The following is a 20287-nucleotide window of genomic DNA, read 5'->3' as shown; positions in this document are numbered from 1 at the left end:
TCATCCAGTGCACTAAATGCCCCAATAACAACCATGTGGGTGACACCAGACAATCACTACATTTGTAGATGAACTCACCCAGGAAAACGATAAAAGACAAACACACCATATCACCTGTGAGTGAACACTTTTCACTCTTTATCTGAACTCTGAGTCCTCATTCTCAAAGGAAACCTCCAGAACACTTGGAAAAGAGGAGTTTGGGAGCTTAAATTCTTAACTGGGCTAGACACAAAAAATCATGATCTTAATAAAGACTCTGGATTTATGGCTTATTACAAGAGTCTGTAACCCACTAAACCTTTTTTTCCTATGACTGAAGGAGTGTTAATGAGCCACCTCACTGTGAATGGTCCCTTCTCTCTCTCTCTCTCTCTAATATCCTGGGATCCTCGCTACAACAACAATGAATAATCAAAAGTTAAACATGTTTGCTAATCTGAGCCCAGTCCCTTGTGAAATGATGCTCACATCTTTATTGTTGATCTTTTGGCCTGTAGCTGGTAATGTTTGTTCATGGGGAGGTTTAGTACTGGAAGAACCTGTTTCAAGTGAAAATGAAGGTGCTCAAGCAGAGCTGTGTGGGCAGATTTGTCGAGGACCTCTCCATGTGTATGTTTAACTTTGGTCAGTTCAAACGGCTGCTCTTTTAAAATGGAAATGTTTCTTCACAAAAACTCTTAAATACTGTCTATAAAAATATATTTGTGCTGGACTTACTTCTTTTTCTTTCCTTCCTTTTTTTTAAACTGTGCCAGCCAGGGGAAAACAAAGGCTGGAATGGCCAAAATGTTGGGTTTCCTGAGCCAACGAGTAACAGTGAGTATTACCTCTTATATTCATTCAGATTTAACTTTTAGGCACCTTCCCATTAGGTATTTGATTATTTGAAACAACTAAAATGAATTATCTAGTCATTATGGACATTTTAGTTAGTCTTTTTTATCAGAAATTGTCTGAAAAGTTTTCTGTGGTGTATCTGTCTTACGAGTATAGACATGGTAGTGTTCTATACCAGTGGCTCTCAAACTTTTTTTTACTGGTGACTCCTTTCAAATAGCAAGTCTGAGTGTGACCCCCCCCTTGTAAATTAAAAACACTTTTTTAATATATTTAACGCCATTATAAATGCTGAAGGCAAAGCGGGGTTTGAGGTGGAAATTGCCAGCTTCCGACCCCCCATATTATAATTTTGTGACCCCCTGAAGGGTCCCAGCCCCCATTTTGAAAACCCCTGTGCTATACTATAGCAAGAGCGAAATGGCATATTCTTTGCTTAAAAACGGAGTGGATTTTCATGCTTATTTTGAAATGTATTAATTATATAGTTAGGCATTGTCTTCACAGGAGAGAGAGTTTTTTCTGAACTCAGGTTAGCTCATACATGGTAATTAACACGACATAGAACCCTAGTGATGACAAAGGGCTTGTCTACACTACCATGTTTTGTTGATGAAACTTAAGTCAACACCCAAAAGTCGACAAAACAAAAGTCGTCAAAGGGTGTTCACACTTGCTCCCTCTCTCGACAGATCATGTCCACGTTGGGGACACCATCATCGACAGGGTGAGCAATGCACCGTGGGTATGTATCCCACAGTGCAGTGTTGTGGGAAAAAAGAGCTGATCGCTGTGCGAGTTCTCCCACAGCCCCATCAGCTGCCGAGAGCAGCATCATGAGTAGCTCTGTGAGCTCTCTGTGCTAAGGAATGGCAAAGCAGTACAGCAGGCTTCCCCCTTTCCCCCCCCCAACATCAGTCTGCCTCCTGCTGTGTTCCTAGTGCAGGGCAAAACAGGAGCATTCCAGTGATTTGCTCTTTGTTTATTCCTCAAACGGAGCAGCATACAGATACTTCCCGGAGCTTTGAAAGGGGAGGGGCACATGCCTCAGGGCAGCAGAGATCAAAACACTGAGCAGAGCAATCAGGGCAGACATTGTGGGATACTGATGTAAGCCAGTTCTGTCGAGAAAACAATCAGCAGTGTCTACACTGGCTCTTTGTCTACAATGAAGGGAGAGGAAAAGACAAAAGTCTCTCATAGGGTGGTAGTGTTTTTGTCACCAAGACTGGGCATTTTTCATGACAAAATTCACATTGTAAGGTGTATGCTCTTCCTGTTTTGTCACCAAAAGGCAGTTTTTGGCAACAGAACTTGGTAGTGTAGACAAGGCCATAGTAGTTGTAATTTTCACAGTAGCAAATTGAGGTTAACTCTAGGTTGCTTCCAGCGTTTACCTGTGTAGCCTGCCGGCCTGTTTCCCCAGCCCACGAAAGATACTGTGCCATGCCCAAGTCTCTTTCAGGACACAGTTTTATTGTGCAACATAAAACTTAGACAAAACATCAAAACAAAAAGCACTTCCTTTGCCCATGATTAGCCACAACACCCAGTGGCCGTTCCTCTTGTCTCTCTCAGTGCTGAATGGAAGACTCACCCTTCCCTTCAATACTAATGCTTCAGAGCCTACTACAGGAGCCCATCTCCCACCTGCAGCTCCTCCTCAACTGAACTACTTGCTGACTTGTATAATCACTTGCTTCCACCCAGCTGGGTCTGATCATTGAACAGGGCTGACTGCCCCCAGGCTCCTGGCTGTTAAAGGGGCAGACCACCCTGTTAGCACACGTGAAAACGACAGACTGCCTTGTCCTCATTAGGATCTTACCCCATGTTAAGCTATGTCTATGTTACAGACCTTACAATGGCACAGCTGTACCACTGCAGATGCGCTGCTGTAAGGTCTCCTGTGTTGCTGCTCTATGCTGGTGCAAGAGAGCTCTCCCACTGGCATATTTAAACCTGAGGTCTGTGTCCACAGTGGGTCATGGGAAATGGAGCACAAATTGGTTACAGCTGCTGCTGGGTGGCATCCTGGAGATGTCAGTTGACTGGTAGCGGTTCTAGACCCATAGGGCCTTGCGTTTTGTTGAGCTACTGCACAGATGAGCACACTAGAAGTGCATAGAGACACAGAGAGAAAGACAGAGTCTTGTTTAAGTTAGGTAGGGAAATAAAGGGATGTTTTGAATCTGGCTACATAGGAGAACTTGAATAATTGTTTTAATATTTGTTCTACAAGAGCTTCTGGTGCCCCTCGTGTTGAACAGTGGAACTACCTCAAAAAGCAGTGTTTATTGAAGGTGGTGCACAAGAGATCTCCTACAAGGGTCACATTGTTGTCCTAGTCTATATAAGGGAGTACGTCCCCCATGCACCCCTCTTCCACCATCACAGAGAGTGACCAGAACTCACCTTCATGACCTGCAGACTAGACATCCCTTTGACCCTACTTCAGAGTTCATTGTAAACAGTTAATTTATAGTGTTATAGGTAGTGAAAATAGCCCTTTCCCTGTTCCAGAAAGCCTCTGTCCCTCACTGGTGCCATACTGAATACCAGAGTTTCATTGAGAGGTATGCTTCTTGCCCAGCAATTATACCAGGGACCAACATTCATAGCCGGTGTTTTCTGCACTCTGTCCACTCTCACTTGGATGAATGGCTCCTAATGACCACTGTCAGCAGACTCTGTCCTCAATGATCCAATAGATGTACAGCCACTTACAATTACTGAGATTTTTAATCAACGAGGAAAAATTCATACATTAACCTACACAAGGGATCATCACAGCGGTTCTGGACTCCACTCAGAACATAGCCTTGCTCCCAGAGGAGAGGTTTTATGAGATATGAGACTTCTTGGCAACTCTCAGGGAAAACTGGTACAGACCAAACAATTTTGCCTAAAACTATTAGGCCTAATGGCCTTATCGACCTATATCACAACATTTGAGAGGCACACGCCAAATGTACGCAGCCTTCTAAGGAGACTGACTCCTCGAGTGCTCCCACAGCTTTGCTGGTAGGAGAACAGAGACAGAGACAATGTCCTCTGAGGTACCCTTTTACCCTACCATCCCTACAATCACTATTACCACTGTTGCCTCTAGTCAGGGCTAGTGTGTGCATTGCCAAGATCTCCAAATGCCTTGCCTTCTGAACACTTGTGAGGTCCGGATTCTGTGTCTTCTGATGTGTTGCTACTGGACTGGAGCTCAGATAGCTCAGATTTTGCTTGTCCTTGCAGCATCATGTAGTATAGGTACTTACACTTAATACCGTATCCGTGTACTATATCAACAAGCAAGGAGGAATGCATTCCTGGCCTGTATCTGTGGAGACAAGAAAACGTTGACTGTGCATGTTTAGCCTGGTCTATAGTTTTAGGTTTTCTGAAACAATTACTTACCCCAAGGTGAGGGTTTATACCTACTTTAATCTATAACAGTTCATCCCCCTAGATCGACTACATTAGAGAGCTTAGCAATAGAAGGGGGACCCCATGGTGCACAACGGGGATTACATAGTGCTCTTTCTACAATAATTAATTTTGTAACCAATCAAACAATGCACATATTGCAGTCAGTAAAGGAGAGAGAGAGAAAATACAGAATGCATAATATTTGCATTACTCACACCATACCTTTTGAAAAAACCTGAAGTATTAGTCATTATCATCCTCCTCATCACCAGCGGTCATCATCATTAAAGCACTGGTATCCAGATCTTCTGCAGCTGGCCAGAAAACCATTATGCTACCTCTATCTCCAGACCTCCTGTCTCAACAGCAAGAAAGGATTCTGCATTGCAACCAAGAGGACATTCTACCTTGCAGCATGGAGGATAACCTGCTGACTAATTTTTCTCCTTTCAGAGGGTTCAAGTCTTTTTCTTGCCATCCAGTAAAGACTCCATCCTGAAATGCTATAAACCAACATGGAAATGGTTTACTATATATGATATACTATACTTCACTAGTAAAGGATTTCCCCCATCTTGAGCTGGGGCCCTGCAGTGTTAGAGTACCTTCTTTAAGTTTCAAGGCTTAGCTATATTGTCTCTAAAATCCATATGGCAGAAGTATCTGCTCATCAGATTTATGTTAAGGACAAACCCATCTTCTAACACTACAGTCTCCAGATTCTGTAAGGGTGTATCTATGCTGCATCTAGGAGAAAGCCTCCCAGCTGGGGTACACCACCTCACACTAGCTCCACCTGAGCTAGCACACTCAAAAATGTGGTGTGGATGTTGTGGCTTGGACAGCAATTTGGCTCTCAAGCCCACCTAATCCCCTGAGTCTGAGCTTGCATGGCTAGAGCCATAGCATCCACACTGCTATTTTTAGCACACTAGCTTGAGTGAAGCTAGCCTGGCAAGAGTTTTTGTCCCAGCTGCAGTGTAAACATACCCTAAGAGCATGATAAATGTGTTTTTCCTCCCTTGGGACGCTCTCTACTTTGTGGGACCTCAATCTTGTCCTACTGAAGCAGATGGACCCCCCTTTTATGAGCTTCTTGCTCAAGCCTCTCTTAACTATCTAGCAATCAAAACATCCTTCTTGAGAGCAATTGCATCTGCTATAAAGGTGAATGAGCATAGTGCTGTGATGGTCCCTCCATCTTATACTATACTCCATCTTATACCATAAGGGCCATAGGTCACCCCATCCCAGCTTCATGCCTAAGATGATCTCAGATTTCCACTATCTCAATATATTCCCTACCTGTGTTCTTCCTTAGAGCACTATTCCTACCCAAGAGAAACTGATTTCTATACACTAGAAGCAAGGAATTCTGTTTTTACTTGGAAAAGACCAAGCCATTTCAATGGTTATTTGTACCATCTGGGGAGAGATGTCAGAAAGAACCCATTTACAACCACTGTCGTGTTGCACAGAGGCAAATTTTAAGGAACAGTCTTCTTTGAGCTTTGAGGGCTTTTGTCTATTCCCATTACACACCTTCCCCTTTACCTTGGAATTCTGTATAAAATCAGGACACTGCAGTTAAGGAGAAGGAGCTGAGGTAGTTGAAGAGGTGTACACCCTTTATGTAGAGTAAGTGATGAGGCCACTCCTGTGAGTTCACTCCCCCCAACAGACTCAGCTTTTTAAGTCAATGGCATGTGCCATTAACAGTTCCACAGCTCAATGCCATCTCCCTACAAGTGTCAATGTACAGAGGCGATTCTTGAAGAACAGTAACTAGTACATAATCTCTTTTTTGCAATATCAGCACCATTTTTTTTTAAATATATGGTGGTGGTAAAATAATAGTTTTAATATAGGATGGGTTAAAGAGAACAAGGGGAGCATTTTCCTCATTCCCAAATCCTCATTTTAATGGAGTGAGGATAGAGAGAACACCAGTATATTGGCCAGGGTGGCCCCCCCCCCAGTTGTATTTGTAATGAAGTTAAAGCATCACACAACCTCAAAACATTGCAGAAAAATGGAACTCGACATCACTGTCATATGACATAGATAGCATAAAAACTAATGTGTCTGGGCACTGTGAGAGTCTAAAGTGGGCCCTGAGGTGTTTGTGTACCTTCTTGCTGCTCTCATTCATCTTCATAGCAATTCTCTAACGGGTGAGCAGCTACTCTTCCAGCTAAGCTTGGGCCCTAGTTGGCGAAAATGCAGAGTCTTTGGTGGATTATGTTTTAGCTTCCTTTTGCATGCTAGTGTTCCTTCTCTTTCTTTGTCTGCTCGATGTGCAACGTTTTCTTTTGAAACCATATAGACTAAAACTAGAATAGCAAAGTGAAGTTATCTGTTTTGTTAAAGAAACAGTAGTAAATTGTTCACAAGAGAGCAACAGATTTTATTGCTTTCCAACTATATCTTGTGTGGGTTGTCACTGGAAAATACCCTCTTCTCTATTTCCTATAACATACCCACTTACTGCACCTTCTGCATCCCCCGGGACTGGTACCCAGAAGCTGACCAGTTACCCCTTTCCCTATTCCCAGATATTAAATACTCCAACAACCATCTTTGTGGCAAACTTCTCAACCCTACTTCCTCTAACTGATAGCACTATCAGTCATTCTTTATACATCATAAAGAAGCAAAAAAAGGTACAAACCATTTTCCCCTAGGAAAGGTGTTCCACTTTTTCAAAGAGGCTAAACAGAAGTCTCTTCTCCAGTTTATGGGTGTTGTCCAAATGAAAATTGAAGAACCACAACTACCTCATGGAAAACATTATGTTTATAAACAGTTCCACCTATGTGTAAAATATTTACTGTTGTTTTTCTTCCTTAATCTTTTATTACTAAGGACTCTTGCATGAAATCAGGATCTTTGTTCCTTGGAAGTACATCTGCTCCTGCTGTTTATTCACCATCTGAAATCATAATCATCTGTTTGTGACAGAGTAATCATCTTCTTAGTAACTAATTGTGGTGTCACAAACAGATGATTATGATTTCAGGTGGTGAACAAGCAGCAGGAGCAGATGAACTCCAAAGGAGCAAAGATATTTGATCTAATGCAATTCTTCTGAGTAAAAAATAAGCCAAGAGAAAAGTAGTGAGTGAGTGAGTCAGGGTGGTGTCTTAAATCCAAGGTTAAAAGGAACAGCACTATTTCCGTCTATATTGCACAGAATAGGATTGGGAACATTGGCAATTACCTTCACATTATTAAGTATCTTTTGTGTTTTTGCTTACACATAATCCCTAATATCACATAGAAATAATCCCTATTGATAGAAAATGTATAGCTGAATTATAGGGAAAGTATTTGTTCTTTTACTTCATCTTGACATTTTTTGTAAAAGCATAGCACAATAAATTAAGATTGATTTTTCATGAAATTTTGTGTGCTTATAGATCTTGGCTTCAAAGAAGAAACATCATATACACCACTACCCCACTATAACGTGGTCGGGGGTGGTGGGACCAAAAATCCCTAGCGCGTTATAGCTGAAAGCCTGTTATATTGGGGTAAGGGCTTCAGGGCTCCGGCGGTTATTTAAAGAGCTCCAGGCTCCAGCCACTGCAGGGAGCCCCAGACCCTGCTTATATCGGGGTAGGGGTGGATGGGCTCCAGCGGGATTTAAAGGGCCCAGGGCTCCCCGCAGCAGCCAGAGCCCTAGACCCTTTAAAGTGCTGCCGGAGCCCTGCTAAAACCATGCTATACGCGAACCCGTGTTATATCGGGTCGCTTTATAGCGGGGTAGAGGTATACTGTCTAGCAGTATTTTCATTCTTTCTTGTAATTCCCCGTGGTTTTTTTTTCATCCAGGGAATGTTAATGGAGCTCTTTTGTGGCTAACTTAACACCTGTACATTTCCATGGATGATGATAACCGAAGTCTATTCACAGTTTATTGGATAAAGTGTCTATTTTCTATTTCAGATTTGTTAAATTCAGATCTGGTAGCATTATATTTTTTATTTTCAATATTCTGCATCGTGTTCTGTGTGCCTCAAGTGCATAATTTACAGTGGATGATATTTTTGTATTAATAGTTATTGCTGTTTCTTGGACTTTTGGTTAAGTAAAATATAAGCAGATCTTATATCAATCTACTCTGCCACGTGGTAGATTGATAATTTAATAACTCTTTTAACTATACATTTACCTCAGATTCTACACTACTATTCCATGGTCATTCTGAGTCAAAGACGCAATAAGATGAGTTGATTACACTGCAGAAAGCATTTGAGGTGGCACAGCTCAAAGAACAAGGACTCTCCAGCTGCTTTTGTAGCACAGGTGCTGCCAGATGAGCATTATAACATTACTGAACACTCCAAGGTGTCAGTCCCACCAGCTGAGCCTGTAGACAGGAACTGGAGTCTCTTGCAGTAGTTTGGTATGCCATCAAGTGCTCAGGTGACAATTCGGTGCATACAGAAGTCACACTAATTTTGAGACAAAAGGCTCCCTTGATAGCCTGTGGAAGAGAGCTAGGATACTATCTTCCCTTGCTCACTGAAGTCCCCAGGAAAATCAGATTGGGAAGCAGGAGGTATTCATGTAATTCTGTTCTGATACGGTCTCATCCAGGGATTGGATTTTGGGAATGTGGCATCAGGGTTGGTATCGTTATTAGTTACTTATGAGGTTTGTGTTGTTGGAGAGATCTAATTGCATTTAGCAGTCTAGGTAAAATAATCATTCAGCCTGAACAGTAAGTGCTAACAATTTCAAACAGGAGATGGAAGAACATTTAAGAAAAACTGACATTATTCAGCAAATGGGAGCCAAGAGGGTTGTGGAGAAAGCAGGGGAGGAGGACCATATTATTTTTCCTCGGTAGTTGCAGAATGGGAGTTTGTTAAAGGTCATTAGACTTCATACCCTTGGAAAATACATTTGTGCGCGGTTGGTGTATATAAAGGATCAGTTCAGATATAAGAGAGCATTTCCAGCAGAAAGCTCTATATGCATTTGTGGTTAAGAGTGGCCACAAGTGTCCTTGTAATTGTGTTGCTCTCAACATCTCTTGACTGAGATCTGGTCCTCTTAGTCCTCTTCACATCTGGTGAAGCTATCTCATCAGCCCAAGATAATCATCTCCTTGAGAAATTGGATCATTTTTGCTGAGGCAGTATTGCTATCTTAACCAAGGCTTTATTCAAGTTCTCCATTCTCTCCTCCAAGCTCTTTCCTTACTTCAGACACCTCGCTTCCCAGAACTTCCTCTCCCTCACTGATTTCTCCTCTGATTTCATCCTCACTCATAACTTTACTGAGCTTTTGTCTTAACTCCAACTATCTCTCCATCCTCATCTGCTAGACTCTCTCACATGTAGGTCATGCCCTTTATTTCATCATCACAACTCCCACTCTCCTCTTTTCTACTCTGGTAATGAATGATCTTGCCTATGCAGGCCACTCTTTGGTTACACTGAAGCACTGACTCATTGCTTCACCCCTCAGAAATCAGTGTCTTATTGCTCTTCCAAGCATCTGAACTCTCAGCTCTCTATTCCGATTTGGTATCACTTCCTAATTTGTTGACCCATCTACTTTTGTTAATAACAGCTCTTTCCTGTGCTCTGCCTTATGTTATCTCCCTTCAAAACTCACACGCTAGCCTTGATCATTCTTAAGTTCTATTGGTACACTGAACTACTATGCAGACCCTCAAATGCACAAGTCATTGCCTCAGAAAATGCTGTATGTCCTGAATCCATGTCCACTAGAGTGTTTAATTAGATATTCTGTAGAAATTCCCTTTGTTTTTTTTCTGTTTGCTCTTTATATTAAAAATACCAAGACTTGTTTTTCATGAGTTCTCATTCCCCAAATGGAGAGAGGAAGGTGTTGAAACTTTCACAAAAAGCTTTTCTCTCAAGTGTGCGTCAAGAGTTTGAGTTAAATAATAAAGACAAAAACAACATAAACAGAATTTTAAAACATCTGACTGAAAATTATCCCCTTCTCTACTGCTCAGGTTTCAGCCTCGTCTCTTGTGGTGTCATAATTCTAGTAGTTCTCCAGTTGTGCAGAGAATTTTCCAGCAAAATCAACGAACTCCAGACCTGATGTTAATAATGTAAAAAAAACAAAAAGAAAAAAACCAAAACAATTTTTTTCTTCTCTTATTCAGTCGTAAAGAAGCAAATAATATACTCATATTTTAACATGGTTGTTGTAAGGTTAGACAAGCTGTTTTTTTAATAGGGGCAGGCGCTACATAACATCACTTTGTTTAACCTCACATAACTAAGATCTTTTAATGGATGGCACTATGTAAGTGCAAAGTATTATTTTTGGTGCCTGTATATTAGTGATTGGTTGCCTGTAAGCTGCCTCAGACAGATGCGTTAGGTAAATAATGCTGGTGTCTAGGCCAGTATTCCTGCTTCCGAAGTCCAAGGTGATACGTAGACTATTGCTGAGTACATAATGGCCATAGTGTTTACCTATTCCATTGTTTTACTAATGTTTTCTAAAGTAGTGACACTTAAAAGCTATTTCTAATATAGAAATTGTCAGGCTTTTACCATTTTAATGGTAATACTTAAATTACTCTCTCGTTACTAAAATAGCTACCCTTATTTTTAGAATTTCTCCAAGGTTTTTTGGTGGAATTGGATTTATGATGGGCCAGATGCTAAGAGATGTTGAGCAGCTGCAGCTCCTGTGGAAATTCCTGTGAATCTGCAGTGATCAGCACCTTACAGGATCTGGTCTACTGTGAATTGCTTCATGATGAAGTAATTTAATGCCAGATGCTGATACCCTCACTCACATTGCAAAATACCTTACTTTGCAGTTAGTCCTGTTGATTTTAGTGGGACTAATCAAGAAATAAGGTATTCCTCAGCATGAGTAAGTGTGGCAGAATCTTGGTCTTAAAAATAAACTGTTTATTGGTTATTGCTGGCTGATTTTACTGAGTTTCCAAGTACTGCTCATACCTCACATAACAATCTTCTTTCAGTCAAAGATAGGTTAATTTCAAATGATCAGTTTATTTTATAAGATAAGCAGTTTGCATGTAGGGCTAAATCATGGCCCTGTAGGCATGGCAGCCCACAGGAGTAAGGCACACACTTCTGGCTGTACAGATTGCAGTGAAGGGAGCAAGGCATGTTCCACTGAAGAGTTCTGGGGGTGAGGGAGGAAGTGGGCGAAGCCTTGGCCCCTCCCAACACACCAACTATTGTAGCTTTCTCCTCAGCACAGACAAATTGTGAGTCTCCGAGTCACAATCTGCTTTCTGGTGTGCTTCAGGTGCAGTAGAACAGTGCTCTGCCCCTTGTTCAAGGAAAAGCTATGACTCCGAGTCACTGAAACAAGAAAAGACTGAAAACTGTGGGGGAAAAGGAGTATTCTGACAGTACTGAACGAGAGGAGAGAAAGAATTAGGTCTGGTTTGTTCAGAGCTGGATTGAGACACAGTCCCATGTCTAGAGAATATCTCCTGGAAGTCACATGGCAACATCAGGTTTCATGTTCAAAAATATGTTCCTAGACCTCGTGGTTGTGGAGAGAAGCTTGATAGCATGACCCACTGTAACTGATGAAGAGACGTTTTCCTGAATCTGCAGACAGCCCTGTCTTTGATGGCTTTAAGATGGTTAAGTGCCCTATTCATTTTATTGCATTGTTAGCTCTGGAACTGGCTGCCAGGGGGCCCTGTCAATACCACTGCAGCAGCGGCTATGTCTGTGGGAGGCTTGTTGTCACGATGGCTCTGCGAGAGTGAAGTTGGCAAGGGCCCTCACGCACAGAATCCTTTGCTCTGATAGGTGAAAGCTGAATTCTCCTCTGGGAGGGAATCCCACACAGTGTGAAGACAAAGTAGGATGGGCCAGGGAGGAGGGAGTCCCCAACCTGTCCAAAGAGGAATGGTGGGTAAAAGTAAAGATGCCTCTTGCACTGGTGGCTCTGCCACTGCTACTCCAGGCAGGGATGGGAGCACAGCACAGAGGTAAGAATGGGGACTACCCAGGTAGAGATGTTACCCAGGCCCCTACATTGCCTTAATCTAGCCATTTATATAGTATTCCTCCATACCACTTTACAGTTTTCTAGTATGTGATTGTCAGATGTAGACAAAAGATCATACACACCTGTATTTGATTGTAGGATTAGAAGTCTTTTTAGAGATTACAATTTTAAGCAACTGCTAACAATTACCATTAAAGAATGGATTAAAATTGTTTTTCAAGGGTTAGTGATTATGCTGCATAGCTAGTCTGCATATTTTCTTTACATGATTGCCCACGGGTGTAAATAATATGCTTGTGCATGGAAATTATTTATAGGTCTTTCATGAATGCACCTCCATGTTATATGCAGCAGAAGGTGCACCACTGTTGATATATGTGGTGAAATATAGTTCCTGAGACTCCTAATAATTGTCATATATTACTCTGCATCTTTGCTGTAACCTTTATGATTTACAGTTACATATGATTCTGTAATACGAGATTTGTATTGAATTTAGCATATGATAATTTTTTCTTGATAGTCACATAAAAATCTAGATTTTGCAGAGGAATAATAAGATTATAAGAACTTTAAGTGAGCAAAGATCCACTCATACTGTGTGGACAACTCCTATCTAGAGATACGTCAATAGATCTCTCATTTGTTTGTATGCCTAGTCTCCCAAATTTTATTAACAAAAGTATGCATATGAAAGCAGTTTCTGGTATTTGTTTCTGAAGAGTTCTTAGGCTTCTATAGTTCATTCCTCACTTGATATCATAATTGTCATCCTGTAATATAATTTCCACAGCAACTAAATTGTGATATTCAGACAGAAGGTTATACATTCAGATTAGGAATAAGCAGCAGGCACAGAAGAATTTTATAGAAGGATCCTTAGTATTATTTTAAAAATAGGCAATAAAACTTAAACTATATTTCTTAGCACAGATGTTCCAAAAGAGATTTTTTAAAGTTTTCCGTGCTTCATCAGCAGGTGTTTAAAAGCAAGTTTTAATTAGTCTCATTAAACTTAAATTTTAAAGTTTAAATCCCAACAGTTTTCAAGTGTCTTAATATAATGTCCAAAATACTACATCATTTGTTTTTTAAAAATAGTCAGTGATGGCAATAATATCAACCTCTTAGGTGTTTCATATGACTTAATTATAACTTATAAAGCACTTTGAGATCCTCAGCTGGAAGGTGTTATGTAAGTGAAAAGTACTATTACTGTTATTAATTTACTATCTCCTTTATAACAATATAGGTGGTTTATAAGAGCATTTGATATATCATGCTGAATATCGTTTTTATTCATCATATGCCATATATTAGTTATTTTAACATTTAGAAACTTTGGTAGTCTGGAAAAATTCCAAACTATTGTTCCAGACAGCAGTTAGATATTTGGGCGGATCATGTAAAAACATTGAAAAGGCTGAGAAAGCATGTGAAATGTTTGTTTTAAGTAATATTACATCAGTGGAATAGACATCTGCAGTACTTGATTTAGTTTAAAATATTTTGTAAAAAAGTTAGCATTGTGCTGTTTTTTCCAAAATAGATCCTTTTTCATAATAGTATTTCTGTACCAGTGTGTTCTTTCACTTATATTATTGAATTAATCACCATTATTTCTCAAATGCATTTAGTGAAATTGGATTTACAATGGGTCAGATTTAGGAGGTGCTGAGTACTTGCCACTCTGTTTTGTGATGATTGTTTCTTGGTTTATGTAGCCCAGTTTTATCTGACAGTAAACTGGGAGATGCGCTATGTCTGTTTAAACCATTTAAACCCAGTATCCATTTTACAAAGCAATTTAAACAATGTGAGGTGAGATGAGATTTATCTGAAGGTGGTGGAGTCTTAGATGAAGGGTGTATTATTAAAATACTGTACATAACACTGCTTTATACGTATGCATATGGTATTTTATACTTATAGGGTTGTATTCTGGATTGTCCTGCATGGATCTGTCCAGGGAGGAAGATGGTGCATGGAACCTCTTCCTGCCCCTCTCCAACACTTCCATAGTATAGCCATTCAGAAGTCATGCAATATAGTGATCTGGGCCTCTAGTCCTGCAAGAGGTTGACACAAGTGCATACTCTTGTGTCTGTGCAGAGCTCCACTGACTTCCCTGGAGATCTGTCCATGCAAAGTCAGTTGGAGGACTGGAGCCATAAGGCTCTCTAAGCTTTAGGCAAGGAGATAGGATGTAGTAATCAGCTGGATAAGGAATGTATCTTGCTCTTTCCATTCATGTATCCACTCCCACTGTGCACCTGTTAGAGCCTGAATTGCTCTGATCTGAAGCAACGTTATGGAGCACTGTAGGGTTCCCTGTCAGCAGGTCACTTGAACTTTCTTGTCTGTGTTTGCCCTGCACAGGCAGTCGGGTTTGAGGAATTGTAGCTTGGTTGTCGTGGCTCCGCACTTGCTCTTGTAGTGGCTTACTGAGGGGGAAGCCAGAATTTGGGGTCCAGTCCTAATTTTACTCATGCAAGTAGTTCTGATAGTGGGGCTTGTGTGAGTCTGTATACTTACGTGAATATGGTTTGCAGGGTCAGACAGTTGAACCACACATTACATCTCCTGTTGTGAAATTAATCACTGCAGTCACTAAACTCTTTGCATTTTAACAATATAACCGAATACTTCATGAAACCTTTTCATGCCTTTAGTCAGCGATATTAAATTGTGGTCTAACCATATGAGGTTTATAATGAGTTAAAAGTCAAACTGAGTAAAGCAATTACAAGACATACCTATAACCAGTTTGCTCAGAGAGCAGTCTGAAACTTCAGCAAAGAAGCATGTTCACCATTTATTTGAATGTAAGGATTTTAATTATAGCTCGTACACCTCTACCCCAATATAACGCAACCCGATAACATGAATTCGGATATAACGCGGTAAAGCAGTGCTCCTGGGGGGCAGGGCTGTGCACTCCGGTGGATCAAAGCAAGTTTGATATAATGCGGTTTCACCTATAACACAGTAAGGTTTTTTTGGCTCCAAAGGACAGCGTTCTATCAGGGTAGAGGTGTATTTCGAATCTGCTCCGGGAGCAGACATCTTATTTAAAAAGTAGCATTTGTGCCACTGAGATTAGGGAAACCCACAGTTTCAATTCTTCTTTAAGACTGTCCTGCAATCTTAAAATGACATTCAGATGCATTGCAAATAAAAAATCTATAAACATTGAACCATAGCATTTTTCTTCTCATTGCTAAACTAGTTGCCAAACTGGTTTACCACTGAAAAATGGACTCCTTGCTGCCAGGTGTCACAAATATCATATTTTAGGCAGTCTGACTGCTACCAACAGAAGGCTCCAATATGCTTGTTGTAATTTTATAAAACATTTTCATGTTCATCATTACCTTTTAAACTATCTGCAAAATAGATATCATTTATTTTTCAAAACATAGCTTGACTGTACACAAAGACTGCCTCACTTAAGCCCTGATCCTGAACAATCTTGCACACATGAGAATCTCAGTTGATTTTCTCAAGTGTGTCAAGTTATTCAGGTGCACATGTGTATGCAGTATTGGGACTTCATTGTCTAAAAAGATTATTTAAAATTCTGAAATGTAGTTATCAAGAACAATTGTCCTTAACTACGTCATTAGCGATATTGAAGGATTTTCCATAATTGCACGTGAATAAATTCTTTGGGTCTCTAATACATAGCATAATTCCTATGGTGTAAGTGGGTGATATACGTTCACACTGAGCAAAGAATACATCTTCTCAAGTGCAAGTCAAAGATATTATTTACAATATATACTGTGTCACAGGTGTCCATAATGCTTAAAAAAAAGAAGACAGTTTCCTTCACTGAAGGGTATGTGGCCTAAATAAGGCACGTTAGCACAGAAAATGACGACAGACGATGTAGGAAGGAAGAGGATTACAACAAAATAAAGATTGTGTTACCGTTTTCTGAGGTGTGGCTATGTCTTGTTAGTTCTGACATCCAAGTACCTCATTTGTGCATGCCAGATGGTCTGTTAATGCTGAATTTCAAGCACAGTTTTAGAGGCCACATTTAGGACTTTAAAGGGAAGGATACTTTTTTTTTAATGTCCATTTAAAACCAGTTTTGCTTATAATGCATAATATAGATTATGCATTCTGACTTGCAGTTACTACTGCAAAAGACCCATTGCTTATAAGTATACAGTTTGTTTTCAGGTGGGAAGCATCTAAACTGACAATGGTATAGTTGTCCATCTTTAACTCACTGCAAGTGTAATGAGAATGGTCTTTGCTTTCATTTTCAGCACCAAAGGGAATTCTCCATCTCTCACCTGATGTTTATCAAGAGATGGAAGCAAGCCGCAACAAAACAGCCCCTGGCACTACTGGAAGCTATTTGTCATCCAAAGAAATGAGCCAGACTTCTAGCTCTTTCTTCAGCATATCTGCTACTACTAATAGTACAGCTACAATTGCCAGGGAACTCCTTATGAATGGAACATCCCCGACTGCAGAAGCCATAGGTCTAAAAGGAATATCTCCTGCTTCCCCCTGTTCTGCAGTGCAGCCTTCAAAACAGCTGGAGTATTTGGCAAGGATTCAAGGCTTTCAGGTATGGGAGGAGGAAAATGAAGCTCTTCAGCCAGAATCATAGCATTGCCATCTAGGATTTCCCTCTTGCCCTCTAGAGTATGACCACGCATGCCATTTATCTTGTAAAATTAACAGAGGCTCTAAGAAAGTTTCCGGATCCAGGAGATTCCCCCTTACACAATATACATTCTCCTCCTCTGTGTATGTCTGTAGTACAAGTATGGGGTTGAAGCTATGATTACAACTCAAGGAGATCTACCCAAGCCAGCTTTAACCTAGCTAGCTCACGTACTGGAAGAGTGAAACTGTGGCAGCATGTGTTTAAGTGCAGGCCAGCCATGTGAGTAATTACCCAGGGTTCCAGGTGGGCTTGCACAGCCTGCACCAAAGTGTGCGCTGCTAGGTTTCACTTTTCCAGGACACAAGCTAGCTAGCTAAGGAATGTCTGCTTGAGCTGCAGTCACAACCCATGATTGCAGTGTAGATATAATCTTAGCCCATCTTTCTCCCCATTTGTCCTCCTTAAACAATTATAAACTTAAAAGATGCTTTCCACTTCCCTCGCACTGCTTTGTGCGTCTCCTCCTCTCAGTGCACTCCTTCTGTTCTGATACTGGCTCTTCTCTTAGGACCTGGTCCAGCAAAGCACTTAAGCTTGTGCTTAATGTTAAGCATGTGAATAATGCCATTGGTATCAGTGAGACTACTCACATACATGAAGTTAAGCACTTGTTTAAAGGCATTGCTGGATCGGGGCCCTTACGGTACTCCTTATAATTGGTGTTTTGCTTTCCTCTCTGCACATGCTACAAGTAAACTGAAGAATGAAGTTCTGATTGGAAGGTGTAACTTAACAGCGTGTCTGGTGTCAGAGCAGCATAGAGTGCTCTTGATGCCATGGCCAGTACTAGTGAAAGAATAACATAGGATTTACCATACTGGATCAGGTAACTAGTCTATCAAGTCTTGTAACCTGTCTCCAGCAATGGGCAATACCTTATACTTCATAGGCCAGTAAAAAACCTCCATAATCACCTAGCCATTTATGCAGTGCTACAAAGAGGGGGAAGGAAGCTGCCTCGTGATCACACTCAGAAAAATAAATACATATGTGCAATAGTATATTTTAATGTGTTTCAACATTGGAGGGTAGGACTGGCTGTCTGCTAAAATTCCATTGTTTTACTGTCGTGGTTTTTTTCTCCTCAGACTTACAAATTTGTTTTGTTTAACTTTGTTTCATATGATTTAGCTCATGTAGTATGATCATGTATTATCTGCTTAACTAAATTATGAAAATTAAAGGTTTCTATTAGAATTTTTGTATGCCCATGATTGGTTTTATTCACGCCCATGTAATTTACAAAGTATGCAGTTGCTTGCAGTGATTTCAACAGGGCCGCTAAAATTGGAGGCATAGTGTCAGGCACTGTGTTCCATAAGTTGGCATAGATCCATTGACTTCAACAGAGCTACATCGATTTGCACCAACTGGAATGGGCCCATTGTTCTTAATGAAGAAAACATGCACTCCGATTCTGAACAATCCTCAGTATATAGCTTTAGATTAGTTTATTTCTTTTAGTACAAGAACAGGCAAAAATCTAAACCCCATTACAGTAGAGTTAAATTACTAATAAGAGTTAAATATCTTGTATTTCTCTGAGTTCCATTTGTCATCTGCATACAGTAGGAGCAGACAAATCCTGATGAAAGGAAATTCAATCCCTGATGTTTTCACTGCTTCCTTTCACATGTCAGACTGCTTGTGTCTGCTAGTAGTATTTTATTTTCATATACCCAAAGCACAATTTATGGTACAATTTTCCCAAGCTACATATTGATTCCTACTTAACTGTAGTATGTGGCTACTGTAAAATTATTATTTGTGTTTGTCCTGATTTTTCATTCTTTGATTCTAGATGATTGTGTTGAAATTGTAGTTTTTAAAAGGGTCTTAACTTGAGCCAGACATATAATCCCTGCTTTATCCTTACTTTTTACTTATCCATAATACTGCACAACAATACACTAACTTTGGTAGAGAATCTGTTTGATTTCCACGTACCCTCTGTATGTAAACTGGTGGTTTTACATCATATCACCATGCTTTTTTAATGCCTTGGTTGAATGAATTTGGTATTGATGTGAAACTCTGTGCCACTGCTGGATCACTGAACTGAGGTGGAGCAGTGAACAGAATCTCTGTGGGAAATGGCTTAGTGGCCTGTCAGGTGCATATCACAGGTCTCTTCACCATTTCACTGTAGAAAGCTCTTTGTGTTAAGAGTTTAAAAGACTATTTCTTTACAGGTTAGCTTTCTCAGGCATATTTACCAAGTAGAAAAATAGTACATTCACAAACAGGTAGCTTGTTTCATGTTTCCTGAATGCCCTGAAATGATTTTTGAACTGTTAACATGTATGTGTGTTCTGGTCCACATAATAACAGTAGTTTTGTCTTTCATGATCAACAAATACATTTTGTTTTGTTATAATGTATTTTTTAAAAAAAAATAAATACATGTCTGAAGTTTTATTATTGTAAATGTAAACAAATATTTGCTTATTGAATTTTTTATATTTCTTTCAACTTCTTTAGCTGAAGAGGAAACCCTTTGTTATGTGGTTATTTAATTTAAATTCTTCTGAACCAATTGTATATGACAGTCATGGTGTGTTACAAACTATTAATAGTTAAAGCTAAAAGCTATTGGGACCAATACATGGAAAAGCATTTTAAAAAGTGTATTAAATTTTCTTGACTTCTTATTCCAAAGAAATTTGTAAGTGGTAGATAGCAGCTCTCTCACCATAATACAGATGCTATCCATGGATACTTTCCAAGAATGGCAGAGTTCAAATTACTATTCTTAGTTAAGCCAAATACTTCACAAATAAGCCTTTACAAAGTCTGAATAAAGCATTCTTAATACTTATTTTATAAAATATGTAAGCAAATGATCTACAAGTTAATTATTTTGCAGACGATTGCTGAGTGATTGCTTAAAGGAAAATTAAGCTTTGGTTAAAATAGTTAGTTATTTTTAAATAACTTTTTATTTACTGCTTTGTAACTGGAATAGAGAAGTTAAAACATATTTGCTGACAGTTTAAGTGTAGTAAATTATTTCAAAGAGTTTGTTGAAATTGAAGTCTCTGCAGAAACAGTTTACACATTAATGGTCTAACTCTGTAGTTCTTACTAATGCAAAACACTCATTGGAGTTAGTTGGAGTCCATCAGTTAACCCCATGGGAGGTTTCCTCAAGGTACCATAATTTTTGGCGCCATCCTGCAATCGCTGAGTGGACACAATGATGCAACTGTGTGGGGCCCCATTCGCTTCAGTAGTGCACCTGCATGCAGTGATCTCAGGATCAGGGCCTTAGATACATTCATCTTTTCACTATCAGGGCTCTCTAATAGGAGCTTCTGTTTGAATTTGTCACTG

General features: G+C 40.0%; 1 protein-coding gene across 11 annotated transcripts in view; it reads left to right on the top strand.

Annotated features, from left to right (window-relative positions):
- Nucleotides 1-20287, top strand: part of STAU2 (staufen double-stranded RNA binding protein 2) — a 217662-nt gene that overhangs the window by 90230 nt on the left and 107145 nt on the right. For all 11 annotated transcript variants that reach the window (XR_007772627.1, XM_050940896.1, XM_050940895.1 and 8 more), the window contains 2 exons: nt 759-819; nt 16545-16852. Coding sequence is in view for 10 of the 11 variants with exons in the window: in XM_050940896.1 (XP_050796853.1) it covers nt 759-819; nt 16545-16852 (369 nt within the window). In the remaining variant the exon portion in view is untranslated. The remainder of the gene's footprint in view (nt 1-758; nt 820-16544; nt 16853-20287) is intronic.

The sequence above is a fragment of the Gopherus flavomarginatus genome, chromosome 2, assembly GCF_025201925.1.
Source record: "Gopherus flavomarginatus isolate rGopFla2 chromosome 2, rGopFla2.mat.asm, whole genome shotgun sequence".
Taxonomy (NCBI): Eukaryota; Metazoa; Chordata; order Testudines; family Testudinidae; genus Gopherus; species Gopherus flavomarginatus.
Note: the sequence above shows the minus strand (reverse complement) of the source record. Positions and strands in the feature narration are given on the sequence as shown.